The sequence below is a fragment of the Garra rufa genome, chromosome 23 (genome assembly GCF_049309525.1).
Source record: "Garra rufa chromosome 23, GarRuf1.0, whole genome shotgun sequence".
Lineage (NCBI taxonomy): Eukaryota > Metazoa > Chordata > Actinopteri > Cypriniformes > Cyprinidae > Garra > Garra rufa.
The window spans coordinates 26,111,434-26,127,926 of record NC_133383.1 but is presented as its reverse complement, the minus strand read 5'-3'; the positions used below and the strand labels follow the sequence as shown (position 1 = coordinate 26,127,926).

General features: G+C 35.0%; 1 protein-coding gene across 2 annotated transcripts in view; it reads left to right on the top strand.

The window, feature by feature from the left end:
* Positions 1-16,493, top strand: part of igsf9a (immunoglobulin superfamily, member 9a) — a 43,653-nt gene that overhangs the window by 8,199 nt on the left and 18,961 nt on the right. For both annotated transcript variants that reach the window (XM_073830115.1, XM_073830114.1), the window contains exons 3-4: positions 91-285; positions 14,427-14,576. In XM_073830115.1, the coding sequence (XP_073686216.1) occupies positions 91-285; positions 14,427-14,576 (345 nt within the window). The remainder of the gene's footprint in view (positions 1-90; positions 286-14,426; positions 14,577-16,493) is intronic.

Sequence of the window (16,493 nt, the reverse complement as noted above, 5' to 3'; positions counted from 1 at the left end):
GTGAGTATTATACAGTAACTACTTCATGACTGATATACACACTAACCTTCTTCTCTTTGTAAGTCACCATGTGTTTCCTCATTATCTTAGATCACACAAATGCAGCTGAAGTCAACGTCCGTGCCAAGAAAGGGGACAGTGCTGTATTGACATGCAGTCTTCCAGGCCTGGACGAGGGCAGCTCTGCCCGTCAGCACGTCATAGAGTGGGTGCGTCAGGGCTATGATATCCCCATCCTCATCCAGTTTGGAGTGCACGATCCCCGAGTGCATCCCAACTATGATGGTGAGACCTGATTTTATTCACATTTTGGCATTATATTTAAATGCCTATACTGTTACCTCTGAGTTGGGACAGGTATGGCGCTTTTCGAAAACGCATGCCAAACTGTGCACAATGCAGTATCTCTCACCTCTTTGGTAATTCGTTCTCCTGAGTGCCACTTTGGTCATAGCGTGTCTCAGTTTACAGTAACTCTGCTCTTTTGTGTGCTGTGGGACCTGCTAGTTTCTCCCCCTCTCATTGCTGAGGGACTCTATTGTGTCTTTGGGAGCTGGAATACAAAGGGTATCTACGGGGAAAAAGAGTCTTTCAATAGGCTGAAAATACTTTTCCCCCCCTTAAAAATACAATGGCTCTAATACAGAAAGAGACAGGCTGTCTTGGTAACATTGCAAGTTTTCTGCTTGGATGAGCCTCACCTTCCAGGCAATGAGCGCCCTGCAGCGCAGTGCGTCCCTTTGCAATTAAACAAATTCTCGAAGACAGCGCTGCACCTGTTCATTGCGATGTTGCCCAGGCGATGGAATGCAAACCTACTGAACATCAGCAATAACTGATTAAGCTAACTTATAGTATGGTTAATATCCAAATTAATTTTCTTATGCAGCAAACAATAGTCAATGTGGCCATGTGTAAAGTAAACAAATTTAGTATTGTTTACTTGTGCGACAAGCAACATTTTTAAGTGAATGTAGTTTGCTTTGTAAGCTAATTTAATTAAGTGAATCTGTTTACGTGGGCAACATAACAGTTCATGCACAAACTTGTTTACATCTACATCAGACAACGTTTTTATCTAAAGTTGCTTTGTAAGCTAATTTATTTACTTGTGCGACAAGCAACCGCTCATAAGTGAATTTGTTTACTTGTGCAACATGCAGCAGTTCAAACAAATCTGTTACATGTGTAACAAGCAATGTTTTTACGTGAATGTAGATCGCTTTTCAAGCTAATTTATGTACTTGTGCAAGAAGGAAGAGCTTATAAGTGAATCTGTTTACTTGTGCAACACATAACACGTCATGCACAAACCTGTTTACATCAACAACAAGCAACGTTTTCATGTTTACTTGTGCAACATGCAACAGTTCATACACAAATATGTGCAACAAGTACAATTCTTTAAGCAAATTTGCAATGTTATAAGGGAATTTCTTGTGCGAAAAGCAACAGTTTATACAGTGAGGAAAAAAAAATTGGATCCCCTGCTGATATTGTAAGTTTGCCCACTGACAAAAATAGTTTTAATGGTAGCTTTATTTAAATGGAATAACAACAAAAAAGAATCCAGAAAAACGCAATTCAAAAAAGTATTTGTTCCCCTATCAATCAGCAAGATTTCTGGTTCCCAGGTGTCTTTTATACAGGTCACAAGCTGAGATTAGGAGCACTCTCTTAAAGGGAGTGCTCCTAATCTCAGTTTGTTACCTGTATAAAAGACACCTGTCCACTGAAGAAATCAATCAATCAGATTCCAAACTCTCCACCATGGCCAAGACCAAAGAGCTGTCCAAGGATGTCAGGGACGAGATTGTAGACTTACACAAGGCTGGGATGGGCTACAAGACCATCGCCAAGCTGCTTGTCAACAGTAGGTGCGATTATTCGCAAATGGAAGAAACACAAAAAAATAACTGTCAATCTCCCTCGGTCTGGGGCTCCATGCAAGATCTCACCTTGTGGAGTTTCAATGATCATGAGAACACGAGGAATCAGTCCAGAATTACACAGGAGGATCTTGTCAATGATCTCAAGGCAGCTGGGACCATAGTCACCAAGAAAACAATTGGTAACACACTACGCAGTGAAGGACTGAAATCCTACCGCGCCCTCAAGGTCCCCCTGCTCAAGAAAGCACATGTACAGGCTCGTCTAAAGTTTGCCAATGAACATCTAAATGATTCAGAGGAGAACTGAGTGAAAGTGTTGTGGTCAGAAGAGACCAAAGAGACCAAACAAGCTCTTTGGCATCAACTCAACTCGCCGTGTTTGGAGGAGGAGGAATGCTGCCTATGATCCTAAGAACACCATCCCCACCATCAAACATAGAGGTGGAAACCATGCTTTGGGGGTGTTTTTCTGTAAAGCGGACAAGAAAACTGCACCGCATCAAAAAGACGATGGACGAGGCCATGTACCTTCAAATCTTGAGTGAGAACCCCCTTTGGTTCTCACTTGAAAATCAGTCGTGGATGGGTATTCCAGCATGACAATGACCCAAGGCAACAAAGGAGTGGCTGAAGAAGAAGCACATTAAGGTCCTGGAGTGGCCTAGCCAGTCTCCAGACCTTAATCCAATTGAAAATTTGTGGAGGGAGCTGAAGGTTCGGGTTGCCAAATGTCAGCCTCAAAAACCTTGGAGAGGATCTGCAAAGAGGAGTCGGACCAAATCCCTCCTGAGATGTGTGCATCTGACCTTTGTGATTGCCAACAAGGGTTTTGCTAAGTCATGTTTTACAAAGGGGCCAAATACTTATTTCACTCATTAAAATGCAAATCAATTTATAACTATTTTGAAAGGTGTTTTTCTGGACTTTTTTGTTGTTATTTTGTCTCTCACTGCTCGAATAAAGCTACCATTAAAATTATAGACTGATCATTTCTTTGTCAGTAGGCAAACGTACAAAATCAGCAGGGGATCAAACATTTTTTTCCTCATTGTAAGTGAGTTTGTTTACTTGTGCAACAGGCAGCAGTTTATAGACAATTTCACAAATTTATTTAAGTGTAACATGCGTTTAAAAGAAATGTTTGTGCTTTATAGGCTGATTTCTTTACTTGTGCGACAAAGCAACATTTTTAAGTAAATTAGTTTACTTGTGGAACATGCAACAGTTCACTTGTGCAAAAAGGAAGTTTATAAGTGAATCTGTTTGTTTGTGCAGCATAACACCTTGCACAAACATCTTTACATCTACATCAAGCAAGTGAATTTGCAATGCTTTATAAGCAAATTTATTCACTTGTGCGATAATCAACCCTGCATAAGTGAATGTTTACTTGTGCAACATGTGATTTATAATGCGAGTTTATTTTCTTGGACAAACAAATGTTATAATTGCACAAACAAATGATAATGTAAGTAAAATTGACTCATTTAACAAGAGACTAATTTACTCCTGCACAATTGTTTAATAGCGAATTTGTATGGTTTACCCACAATGCTTTTTACAGTTTCAACAAGTGATGTTTTATAAACAAATGTGTTTACTTGTACAACATCCAATGTCTTTTTACTTGTTTGTTTACTTGTGCGAGAATATGTGTGCTTCACATCTCTTAGTGTGTGTTAGAATTTTCTACTAGCGTTTTAATTGGTTTTCGTGACTGAACACCACTGAATATTGATTTTATTCACATTCCTTCCTTGTGAACTGAAAGAAGGAATGAATGGCCTCCTATAAACCAACAGCCGTATAAAGGTTAGAGGGCGTCACAACCTTGGTTTAACGTGATGAGAAACAAAGAAAAGAAACAAAAGGTGTAAAGCCGGGACTTTTCGTGCTGTGAGGGGGGCAGCATGGGAAGAGGTGAAGGGTGAGCTTGGTGTGAATTTCATTGCCTTAGGCTATATAGTGTCTCATGTGTCCACTCTGGAGCGCACAGTGATATTATTTGAGATGCCATAACTGTGAAGGTGCGTTCACACCGGACGCGACTTGCGCGGAAAAAACGCGCTATTCGCGCGTAGTTGAACGCTTGAACATTTGAGTTTACTCGCGCCATTCGCGCGGTAAAATTCGCGTCATTCGCGCGTGACATTTTCTTCACAACAGACGCGAATTCGCGTCAAGGGAGGGGCTTCTGCCACTCGTCAGCGGGGAAGTAGTTGTAAAATAGGTGAATGAGCTCAATTTGCCAGCTTTAGCTTGCTTGTAGTCTCAATATGTACAGGGAGTGCAGAATTATTAGGCAAGTTGATATTCTTGTCATATTTTTTTCCCAAGCACATTTGAATAATTCCAAACCACATCAATCTTAATAACTATTCATTGTGTATTTAATTATTTATAATTGATATATAATTGTCCATGAAGGCTGGAAGTGGAAAACTCCTTATTTTCAGGTGTGCAGAATTATTAGGCACATTTTCTTTTACAGATAAAATGAGCCAAAAAAGAGATTTACCTCAGACTGAAAAGTCAAAAACTATTAAATGCCCATGAGAAGGATGCAATACTAATGCAATACTGCAATTTGCAAAGTTAAGGCATGACCACCGGACAGAAAAACGCTTGTTGCATCTGCATTGTCAGAAAAAACAGGTGGAGGAGAAAAGATGCATGTTAATTGCAAAAAAAGTAAGAATTAATGTTAAGAATCAGATATGAAACCATCAGGAACCATTTAGTCTCCAGCGCCACCGTTTTCCAGAACTGCAACCTACCTTGAGTCTCCAGAAGTGCAATGTGTCAGCTTCTCAGAGACATTGCTTGGGCAAAAAATCCTAAAAAATGACCCTCAATTAATAAGAATAACATTCTGAAGTATTGTCAAATACATAGAGATGGTTTTTTTCTAGGCTTTATAGACAGATGTGTTGAGAGTGACTCTTGAAGGACCAGCACCACATCCTCTTGTAGCACTCTTTCAAAAATATATTTTCCAGAATCTGGCAGTAAGTTTTAAGAGTTTATTTTGGTCCCTCTCTGCAAGACAGACATTTCAGGATAGGAGATGGACTAAAACTGAAGTCCCAAAACTTACTGCCAGATTCTGGAGGATAAACTTGAAAGAGTGCTACAAGAGGATGTGGTGCTGGTCCTTCAAGAGCCACTCTCAACTCATCTGTCTATAAAGCCTAGAAAAAAACAGTCTCCATGAATTTCACAATACTTCAGAATGTTATTCTTATTAATTGAGGGTCATTTTTTAGGATTTTTTGCCCAAGCAAAGTCTCTGAGAACCTGACACATTGCACTTCTGGAGACTCAAGGTAGGTTGCAGTTCTGGAAAACGGTGGCGCTGGAGACTAAATGGTTCCTGATGGTTTCATATCTGATTCTTAACATTAATTCTTACTTTTTTTGCAATTAACATGCATCTTTTCTCCTCCACCTGTTTGTTCTGACAATGCAGATGCAACAAGCGTTTTTCTGTCCGGTGGTCATGCCTAAACTTTGCAAATTGCAGTATTGCATTAGTATTGCATCCTTCTCATGGGCATTTAATAGTTTTTGACTTTTCAGTCTGAGGTAAATCTCTTTTTGGCTCATTTTATCTGTAAAAGAAAATGTGCCTAATAATTCTGCACACCTGAAAATAAGGAGTTTTTCACTTCCAGCCTTCATGGACAATTATATATCAATTATAAATAATTAAATACAAAATGAATAGTAGTTATTAAGATTGATGTGGTTTGGAATTATTCAAATGTGCTTGGGAAAAAAATATGACAAGAATATCAACTTGCCTAATAATTCTGCACTCCCTGTATGTATATGTAGGTTAAATTGAGTAAAGAGCGTTTTTTAAAACTAACCAGATTGTCCGACGTCTTCACTCACTTTATTCTTAGCAAGATCCTTTTTATTCCTCTTTCTACAAAAGTCCAAAGATGTATCGTACAGCTCCGAGGAACCACAGACAGCAACGGTGATTTTGTCCGCCATTGTTGTTTCGGATTTCTGCCTCCGTCACTACTAGAGCAAGCTCCTGATTGGTTACCGCGGCGCGGAATTCCGCCGAAGTTCAGATTTTTGAACTCGCGCGAATGGCGCGGCAATCGCTTGAACGCTCAATGCGCGCCGCGCCATTCGCGCCGCCTCATTCGCGCGTTTCGCGCCGCAGGATGGCTATTCGCGTCTTTGCATTGACTTAACATGTAAATCACTCGCGCTTGCCGCTTCATTCGCGTCCGGTGTGAACGCACCTTTACACTCTACAAAATCAAAAGCACATTTAGGGTTTGTGTTGGTCATTTTTATATACCATAACTAGATAGAATCTAGCTTGCTAGAAACCTAAGTAGACTAGAAGTAGGAGCGATCTATAGATTGCAGTGAAAAGCGTGACCATCAGAGGACTTTTTAGTAACGCTCAGTATTCCAAATGACCTCCCATCCCCCTCATCTGTCAGCATTCAAAAACTCAATTGAGTCAGAAGTCTTTCTAACTAGCAGCACACTATCTTGAAAGGCCATTGGTCTGATCAAACCAAGCAGCTTCCCAGTAGCCCGTCGTGGTGATTCAAATTTCAAAAGATAACAGTGTCTTGCAACACAATGAAATGAATACAGATGACGAATATTGTGCGAAACCCGACCCTCGCTTTCCTGAGCTGAAACTGGAGAGTCCCTACCTGGGAAACCTTTGCCAAGAGGTGACACAATGTCTCTGGGATACAAGGCAGCGGATAGGATTTAGACTCCAAGTTTCATAGCCTCGAGTCACAGACTCGTTAAATACAACCACCAACTAGGAAACCTTCAAACTTTGAACATTTTGAATTTGAATAGGATGTGGTGACTTGAGTGTTACTTTATTGCATGTCACTCTTCCTTAAGATTCTTAACTTTGTTTTAACCATGATTTAACAGCTGTAAACCACATCTAATAGTATTCTTCCAGCAAAAATCTGGGCTAACACTGGCTTACAGTGGATACAAATGACAGCATATGTTACTTCATACGTTAAGGAGTCTAATATTAGTTTCTCCTGAGATTTGAACCGCCGTCGACTAAGCAACGGACTGAGCGTTTGTTTGTACGACCGGCATCTGCTGTGGGAAATGGTTAGTCAGTCATAAGTAAACAAGTGAGTTAGTACTTGCGTGTTAGTACTTTGCTGAAGCAGGAAACAGGTGAACACACACAGATGATGCTTTTTATGCTTTAATGTAGAATAACTATACTTCCCAGGCCTGTTTTTAATTATCCATTAATGAGCATTAACTCTCATGCCTAAGGTTCGTTCACTCATGTTTTTTTTCCTCATAAAATACACCCAGAGGGCAGTTTTATTGCTCTGATTTTTCCCCACACCTTTTTATATCACATTTTTTCTTAGATGTTTCTTCTTAAGTTGTTTAGGAGAAATAAAAATAGAAATCTAAGGCAGATGATGACTAAATGAAAAGGTGGCACTGTAACTAAATAAGCAGAGCATAACAAAGAATGCACAGGAAATAAATCGAAATCTTAATCACATTACTCAAAATTTGCTAAGGGATAATGAAATGTAACAAATCATGCAAAAATGTGTCATCTTTTCGTCACACTTTATTTTAAGGTCCAGTTCTCACCATTAGCTAACTATTACGCATAACTTTTGCCTCAGTAAACTCCTAATTACGGCTTGTTCATACTTAGTAAGGTAGTTGTTAGGTTTGGTATTGGCTAGGATTAAGGATATATAATAAAGTCATGCAGAATATGTGCTTTATAAGTGCTAATAAATAGCCAATATGCTAGTAATATGCATGCTAATACGCAACTAGTTAATAGTGAGAACCGATCCCTAGACTATTGGAGAATTATTTGATCAAACTTTGGAAAATTGCCTTTATCTTTTAATTACTTGACACTTTAATTACATTTTATACAAATGACCTGTTAATTTCAGTGGGTAAGGGACAAATTTATTCTCATGTGAGTTAAAGGGTTAGATCAACCAAAAATGAAAATTAGCCCATTATTTACTCACCCTCAAGGCATCCTAGATGTATATGACTTCCTTTTTTTTAGATGAATGCAATCAGAGTTACATTAAAAACTGTTCTGCCACCTTCAAGCTTTATAATGGTTATGGGTGGGTGTTTTTTTTTTTTTTCAACGGTCCAAAACAAATCCAATAAAGTGCATCCATCCATAATAAAAAGTGCATCACATGGCTCCGGGGGGTGAATAAAGGCCTCCTGTAGCAAATTGATGAGTTTTTGTAAGAATTATATCCATATTTAAAACCAAATAATCACTTTATTCGCTTTTTATTATGGAAGGATGCACTTTATCGGACTAGTTTTGGACTGTTGACAATGTTACAATGTTACAACTTCACAGTGTGAAACCAGACTTGTTTCACCCTAATTGAAATCATATATACACTGTCTGAATCGTTCTCTATCCCCTATATAGTGCACTACATGCCATTTGCCACACAGAAAATACTAATTCTGTGAACAAGTCACCGATTTAAGCTGCAGCTTTAGCTTCTATTTATTGTGTAGGGGGCGGGATGCTTCGGATTCTAGAGAGCATTTGATTGGACAAAGTCATCAAAATCATTGATCCATATTGGCGGAAGTTAGAGACTATGGCCCGGTTTCGCAGACAAGGCTTAAGCCTAGTCCTAGACTAAAATGTAAGTCTGAGTTGTTTCAACTGAAATAAAATTGCACTGATTGATTTTAAAATATATCAGTGCCTTTATTTTGTCTCAAGATGCACACCAGTAATGTTTTTTTCTTAGCATGTTCATAAAAATTACTTAAATGTCCTAATTGAACTATGGTCTAATCCTGGCTTAGTCTAAGCCCTGTCTGGGAAACCGGGCCTTTAAGTTTAATGTCTTGTAAATGCGAATTTTGTCATTGTTTTGACACACACTAGCTTATAGATAACCTTAAGGCCAACATATTCTTACTAGAAGCCCAAAAAATTATTTTGGATTTCATGGGGATTTTAAAGCCTTGTAGTGTATGATCCTTTTGAAAATAAAGTAGATTTTTTTTACCAGGAAAGGTGGTGGATTTGATAAATTTGTAAATAATAGTGAGAAATTACTTTTTCAAAACTATCTGATCTCATGACAAAAACTTGTTTTTTTGTTTTGTTTTTACAAGACGCAAAATACGTACCAATAAGTTCATATTACTGCAGCTTCCAACAGAAATGAACACTAGAGGCGGTAAAACAGCGAGTACTTGTAATCGTTTTCATACACAGTTATGATTACAGCTCCATATGTTTTGCTTTCTGAATGTAACAAGATGGCTCAGTAGCTCAGCCGGCACGGAATTGGATTTACGATGCAGAATCCATGGGTACAAATCCCGTGAAAAACATGACTCACGATGAAAGAGCTGAAAGATGAGAGTTCGAAAAACAAGCTAGTTTTTACGCTACATTCGCTTTCGTTCATACTATCAGGTCGGTTTAGGTGTAGTGCAGATGGTACGTTATTTTTAAACGTCACGGAGGATTAGAGTTATAGCGCCACTCAACAGACATTTCAAGTAATTTCAATGACAAAAATAAACACTCATTTAGCGTCACTCAGTGGACATTTCACATTGAATATGTCAGGAAACGTACATGGCGGTGCGTATTTTGCGTTTTACGGAAACGTTCCCACAGGTATGTTTTCATCATGAGGTCAGGCTCATTACTTACATTACAGCTTCTGACAAACATCGTGTTGAATCCACTAAGGCCACAATTTTCTCCTCAGAAAGCAATGACATAGTCAAAACATCCGGGTTTTTAGGAAATGCGTGCACTCCCTGTACCTCTCGTACTTTCGTAATCTGCCATGGTTTGTGTATATACGGGTATATTTGTACACTGTAAAAAATTTGCTGTAGTTCTGCAGCTGGTTGCCAGTAACTTACTGTAGATTTTTAATTTATGTTATTTACTGGCAACAGTTTGTTCAAAGTTAAATGAACATTAAACATTAACAAGTCTTTGTCTTTACAGAATAAAACTATAAAATAACAACCTGCTGCAAAGCATTCTGGGAACCAGAACCCTTCATCAACCTTTTTCTGTTTTTTTCCTTCAGATTTCGGTTCCCAGAATGCTTTGCATGAGGCTGTTATTTTAGTTTTATTCTGTAAAGATAAAGACTTGTTAATGTTTAATGTTCAATTAACTTTGAACAAACTGTTGCCAGTAAATAGCATAAATTTAAATCTACAGTAAGTTACTGGCAACCAGCTGCCAGTAATACTGTAATTTCTACAGATTTTGTTTACAGTGTAGTAATATCCAAAAATACATTGTATGGCTCAAAATGGTCAAATTTTCTTTTATGCCAAAAATCATTAGGATAATAAGTAAAGATCATGTTCCATGAAGATACTTAGTAAATTTCCTACCGTAAATATATCAAAACTTAATTTTTGATGAGTGATATGCATTGCTAAGAACTTCATTTGGACAACTTTAAAGGTGATTTTCTCAATATTTAGATTTTTTTGCACCCTCAGATTTCAGATTTTCAAATAGTCATATCTCGGCCAAATATTGTCCTATGCTAACAAATGGAAAGCTTATTTCAGATGAGGTAAAACTTAATTAATAATTAACATTTTGATTGGTTTTGTGGTCCAGGGTCACATATAGGACATGTAAATGTACAATGTGTATTTTAGATTTGACAAAATCTACATTTATTTTCTTTATATTTTGCTGCATTATAATAAAATTTGAAGATTTTAAAAGGTTAGGTCTGAACCAAATACAGTTCATTTGTGCAATTTGATTAATTTAAAAAAGTTATTCAGCTAAAATGCATTGTATATTAAACTCGTAAGTGTATGTGTATTTAAAAAAAATTATATTATTTTATTATCTGCCATGTATATTACATTCAGCTGTCACAAATTCATTAGCTTTTGAAAATCAAGTTCAGTTTTTTATCAGAAAACGTCTAGGTTACGAAGGTAACCCTCGTTCCCTGAAGGAGGGAACGGAGACGTTACATATGGGAACTCTTTCTTTTTTTCGAAAGTCTGTTCCCATATTTAACGTCGTGGTGAAACGACTGAAGGGGAAGGAGTGGTTTTGATTCAAAAAGTTGTGTTTGTAGTATCTTGTAACAAAAATCTTTTATTTAAACATGTAAACATGCAGATCTTGTTGTAAATAATAATGCAGATGTTGACTCATATCTTAACAAATCTTAGCACAGTGTGAGATCTCTTCTAAAACTCTTCTTGTGGGTTTACCACAATCTTTTTCTCTGGAGACAAATCTGTTCAGCGGGAGTTCTTTTAATCTCATTGCTCTTTAAGAGATCTCTGATTTCCCTCCTCCTCTAGCTGATCTTCGTCACACTGAAATTTTAAAACTAAACAGTTTACTTTCTCCTCAGCTTTTTTCAGGAGTGTCGAGTAACTTGAGAGTTTAAATTCCTCCCGAGCCCCGCCCCCGAACTGATTTTAATCCCTGTCACCACGGCAACTAAATTCAAATCCTCACCACTGGCAGGAGGCACCATGGCAACATTTTAGTGCCGGCTTGTACCCTGGGTGTCTGGGCTGGACAGGAACACGTTGTATAGCCCAAATCCCCAGGGATGATGGTGTCCGCGTCCCTTTTTCCATGACCTCCGGCTTCCATGTGGGCAAAATAAACAGAGACGGATGGACTGTGATGCTCTCAGCTGTTATCTCAGGCTGAGTTCTGTTTCCACGGTGGCTCCTCTTGGGAGCTTGGTTAATGATTGCTGTCACCGCCTATTTTCATAAACACATCATAGCTATGCTCCATGCGTCGGCCGCACACGTGTTTGCAGATGATGGATTTTTAGTTTTGAATGCATTTTATCTTTGATGTGGCTTCTGTGGTGGAGATTTTGACCGTCGGCCTCTTTAAATGACTAAAGAGTTTGAAAAACAAATAAGTCTTTGGAAAGCTTTATTCGCTGAATGAAAGAGAGATAAAGAGTGGGAGAGAAAGACGAAAGAGGAGGGAGGGGTGAGTCAGCAAACACCGTCGCTACAGGGTGCAGTCACCTGGCAACTGAGAGATAGAGTTTCAAGCGCTAAAAAGATCTAGACTAAACACTCAATCTATCTGAGACCTCTCTAATTAAGCTAAATGGTATACTGGACACTGACATGTATGGTGTCTATTTTGAATTTGAATTATTAAAGAAATAAATAAAAACATTTAACATTTAAATTCAGTTTATCCAGATAAACTTAAATCACTTAAATCTACAATGTGTATTTTGGGATTTAAAAAAAAAAATCATTAAATATAGTTTTTTGTTCGATTATTGAAATAAATGTAATTGTTTTGAAAACTATCCAACTAAAATTAATGGTATTTGTGACCCTGGACCACAAAACCAATCTTAAGTAGCATGGGTATATTTGGGGTAATAGCCAAAAATACATTGTATGTGTTAAAATTATTGATTTTTATTTTTTGCCAAAAATCATTTGGATATTAAGTACAGATCATGTTCCTTAAAGATATTTAGTAAATGTCCTACTGTAAATATATCAAAACGTAATTTTTGATAAGTGATATGCTTTGCTAAGAGCTTCCTTTGGACAACTTTAAAGGTGATTTTCTCAATATTTAGGGTTTTTTGCACTCTCAGATTTTAGATTTTCAAATAGCCAGCCAAATAGAGTCCTATCCTAACAAACCATATATCAATGAAAAGCTTATTTGTTCAGCTTTTAATTAAAAATATATATTATATATTACATATAATTAAACAAAAAAAAAATATTATGACTGGTTTTGTGGTCCAGGGTCACATGTAGGATGTGTATAGAATATACATTTATTTTCTTTTAATTTAAAGTAAAAATTACATTTAAATGTTTTATTATTTTGTTGCATTATAATATTGATTTAAAAAGGTTAAGTCTGAACCCAATATAGTTCATTTGTGCAATTTGGTTGATTTGAAAAAATTGTGCATTGTATATTGAACTTGTAAGTGTATGTGTATTTTAGAATTTTTATTATTTTATTACATTTAAATAAATAAAATGATTAAAAAGTATTTTTTGCTGCAATTAATGAGATTAATTGAATTGAATTAAAGTTATTCAACTAAAATAAATTGTAAATTTGACACGTAAATCTACAATTTGTATTTTAGAATTTAAATTCATTTATTACATTTAAATTAAACATTCAATTAAAATGTAAACTGTGTTTGCATTACTGATTTAAAAATGTTAAGTCTAAACTAATTATATTTAATTTGTACAAACTTACTTTGTGGCTATTTACATTTTTTGTATTTCAAATATTTTAAGTTTAAACTTATAATTATATTAAAAAATGGTAAACTTATATTTAAGCTTAAAGCTTATATATCTGCAGCTCACTAATTCTATGTATATTTTTTAAAATTAAGATTAAAATGGTGAATTTAAGTAAATTATTGCTATTTATTTAATTTAATATTTAGTTTTATTATTATAGAATTCACATTTATTTTTAAATTTAAAATTATAATAAAATGTTGCATTATTTCAAGTATTTAAACAAGTCTGAAGCAAATATAGATCATTTGTGCAATTTGGTTGATTTGAAATGGTGGTATATTGATGGTATATTGGACACTGAAATGTATGTGTATTTTAGAATTGTAATAATTGTATTACATTTAAATAAAAAAGTAATTTAAAATATAGTTTTGTTTCATTATTTAAATGAATTCATTTTAAAAAGTAAGAAATTAATTGATTAAATTTTAAAATTAATTAAAATATAAATTGTTTTGTTTGCAGTACTGATTAAAAATGTTACGTCAGAACTAAATATACTTAATTTGCACAAACTTACTAGTATGTGTGTATTTTAATTCTTATATAAGTTAAAATTGCGAATAATTTATATCTACATATAAATTGTACAAATTCCATGTGTATTTTATTTTAAATTGTTTAAAATTGTGAACTTTGCTTATATATAAAAATATATACTTATATAAAAATAATACTAATATAGAAAAATGCCAATAATGCTCTTTCAAAATAAACAATTTAAAAATGTACTCACTTTTCTTTTTTTAATGAGAATTTATTGTATAATTTATATCTGCAGCATATATATGCTTTTGTTTTGTACACTCACAAATTCCATGTGAACTTTACTTTAAATTGAATTTAAAATTGTGAGCTTAAGTTAAATTTGCTTATATAAGTAATGCTAAAATAGAAAAAATACTAGTAATACACATATAAAATTAAAGAATTTAAAAATGTACTCTCTTTAAATTAACATTTTATAATATACTGTATTTATCTTGTTTGTGTGTAGCTTGTTGAATTTTTAAATATATAATATTTGAAAAATACGCAGTCTGCAACAAATATAATTTTTTCCTCTTTTTTTGTACAAACTAATGTGGATTTTAAATCAGTATTAGTATATTAGCAAATATTCACTTCTTTTGAGTGCATGTTTGTTATTTCTGACCCTTGCCCTCTCCTGATCGTGTCCAGGTCGAGTGTCACTCATCAGGGGAACATCACTGCAGATCAGGGGGCTTCTTTTGGAAGACGAAGGCTTATATGAATGCCGAATCCTCCCGCTAGACAAAACCACAGATGAGACTGGAAGCAACGGGAGCTGGACTCTACTCTCTGTTACAGGTGAGAGTCTCACCATCCAACGAGCAGACCTGAATTATTTATAGCAAGAAGAGATATCCAATTATAACAGTAGTCTGAATCAGAACCATTAAAGCAATTCTCTTCATGTCAGGTCAGCGAGACAATGCCATTTTGCTCATCCCACAATCTCCAACCCAAACATGACTCCATTCAAACATGCAGTGAACAATAGATGAATACACAGCCCAGCCTGCTTTCATGCACCTGTTAGCAGGCTGTGCTCATGCACCTGTTCGAGAGTCCCGTCTGTCTCTGTCAGCCACACCTTAAGGCCAATTTCTGACACTCAGACTCAGTGTTTGCCAGATTACAGCAGCCATTCGAGGCCTGTGCTGACATTAGGCTCTGTTTTCAGCTCGTTAGTTATTTGAGCCACAGGACGCCAAGCACAAAAAAAAAAAAACATCTTGCAGGCCTGGCTGGACTCCGCAGTGCCTTTCATTAAAGTAGAATAAACAGAAAAAACAGAGGGTGTTGTTTTAAAACATTAGCTATCAAAGCTGTAAGATACTCATGATTTGTAGTAGACAGTGTAGTATACTGAGCTGCAAGCTATTGATAAAAGGGTTGATATATATATATATATATATATATATATATATATATATATATATATATATTTAAATACACACACTACCAGTCAAAAGATTTTTAATGTTTTTGAAGAAGTCTCTTCTGCTCACCAAGCCTGCATTTATTTGAACCGAAGTACAGCAAAAGGAGTAAAAATTTTATTTAAAAATATTTTTACTATTTATAATAACTGTTTTCTATTTGAATATATTTTAAAATGTAATTTATTCCTGTGATCAAAGCTACATTTTCAGCATCATTACTCCAGTCCTCAGTGTTACATGATCCGTCAGAAATCATTTTATTATGCTGATTTGCTGAAACATTTTTATTATTATTATTATTATTATCAGTATTTAAAACAGTTGAGTACATTTTTTCTGGATTCTTTGATGAATAGAAAGATCCAAAGATCAGCATTTATCTGAAATAAATAGCTTTTGTGGCATTATACACTATAGCATTTAAAAGAAATCTGACAAAAAGATCTACTCAGCTGTTTTCAACATAATAATAATAATAATAATAATAATAAATGTTTTTTTTTGAGCAGAAAATCAGAATATTACAATGATTTATGAAGGATTGTGTGACTGCAGTGTTGATGCTAAAAATTCAACTGAAATCACAGGACTAAATTACATTTTAAAATATTTTTTTAATAGAAAACAGTTATTTTAAATAGTAATAATATTTCAAAATTTTACAGTTTTTGCTGTACTTTGGAATAAATAAATGCAGGCTTGGTGAGCAGAAGAGACGTAAGATGTTAAGATGTCCACGTCAAAAGAAATTTACAAAAGTGATTTTATGTCCATAGAAAGTACATGAAATGTAAGTAAGTCTACTTTTAAGTTTTTGAAGAATAAAATGTCAAAATTAGCTTGAAATAATGTTACATTGTCATTCAGTGTAAAAATATTTATGTAAAAATCAAACAACATGCTTATTTTGACTTGTACATGTTAAAATATATAAAAGAATAAAGGAGAATATTACATTTTTTTGTGTTTTAAATGAGTAAAAATTCTTACTGATAAATAGACAAAACCTAGGATAGTGGAAAATTTAAAAAAAAATGTAGAATTACAAATAATTAGTTTTTGGGGTGAAAGTAATTCATCTTTTAATATGTCATAAATTGGAAAACAAGAAAGACAAAGATTTTTTTTATTATTATTATTATTTTGAAAAAAACAACAAATTAAAGCAGTATTACACTTATTTGCTTTTATACTTAAACCCTTTTTCATCTTTGACCCATATAGAATAAAACTGTAATATTGTGAAATATTATTGCAATTTAAAATAATGGTTTTCTAT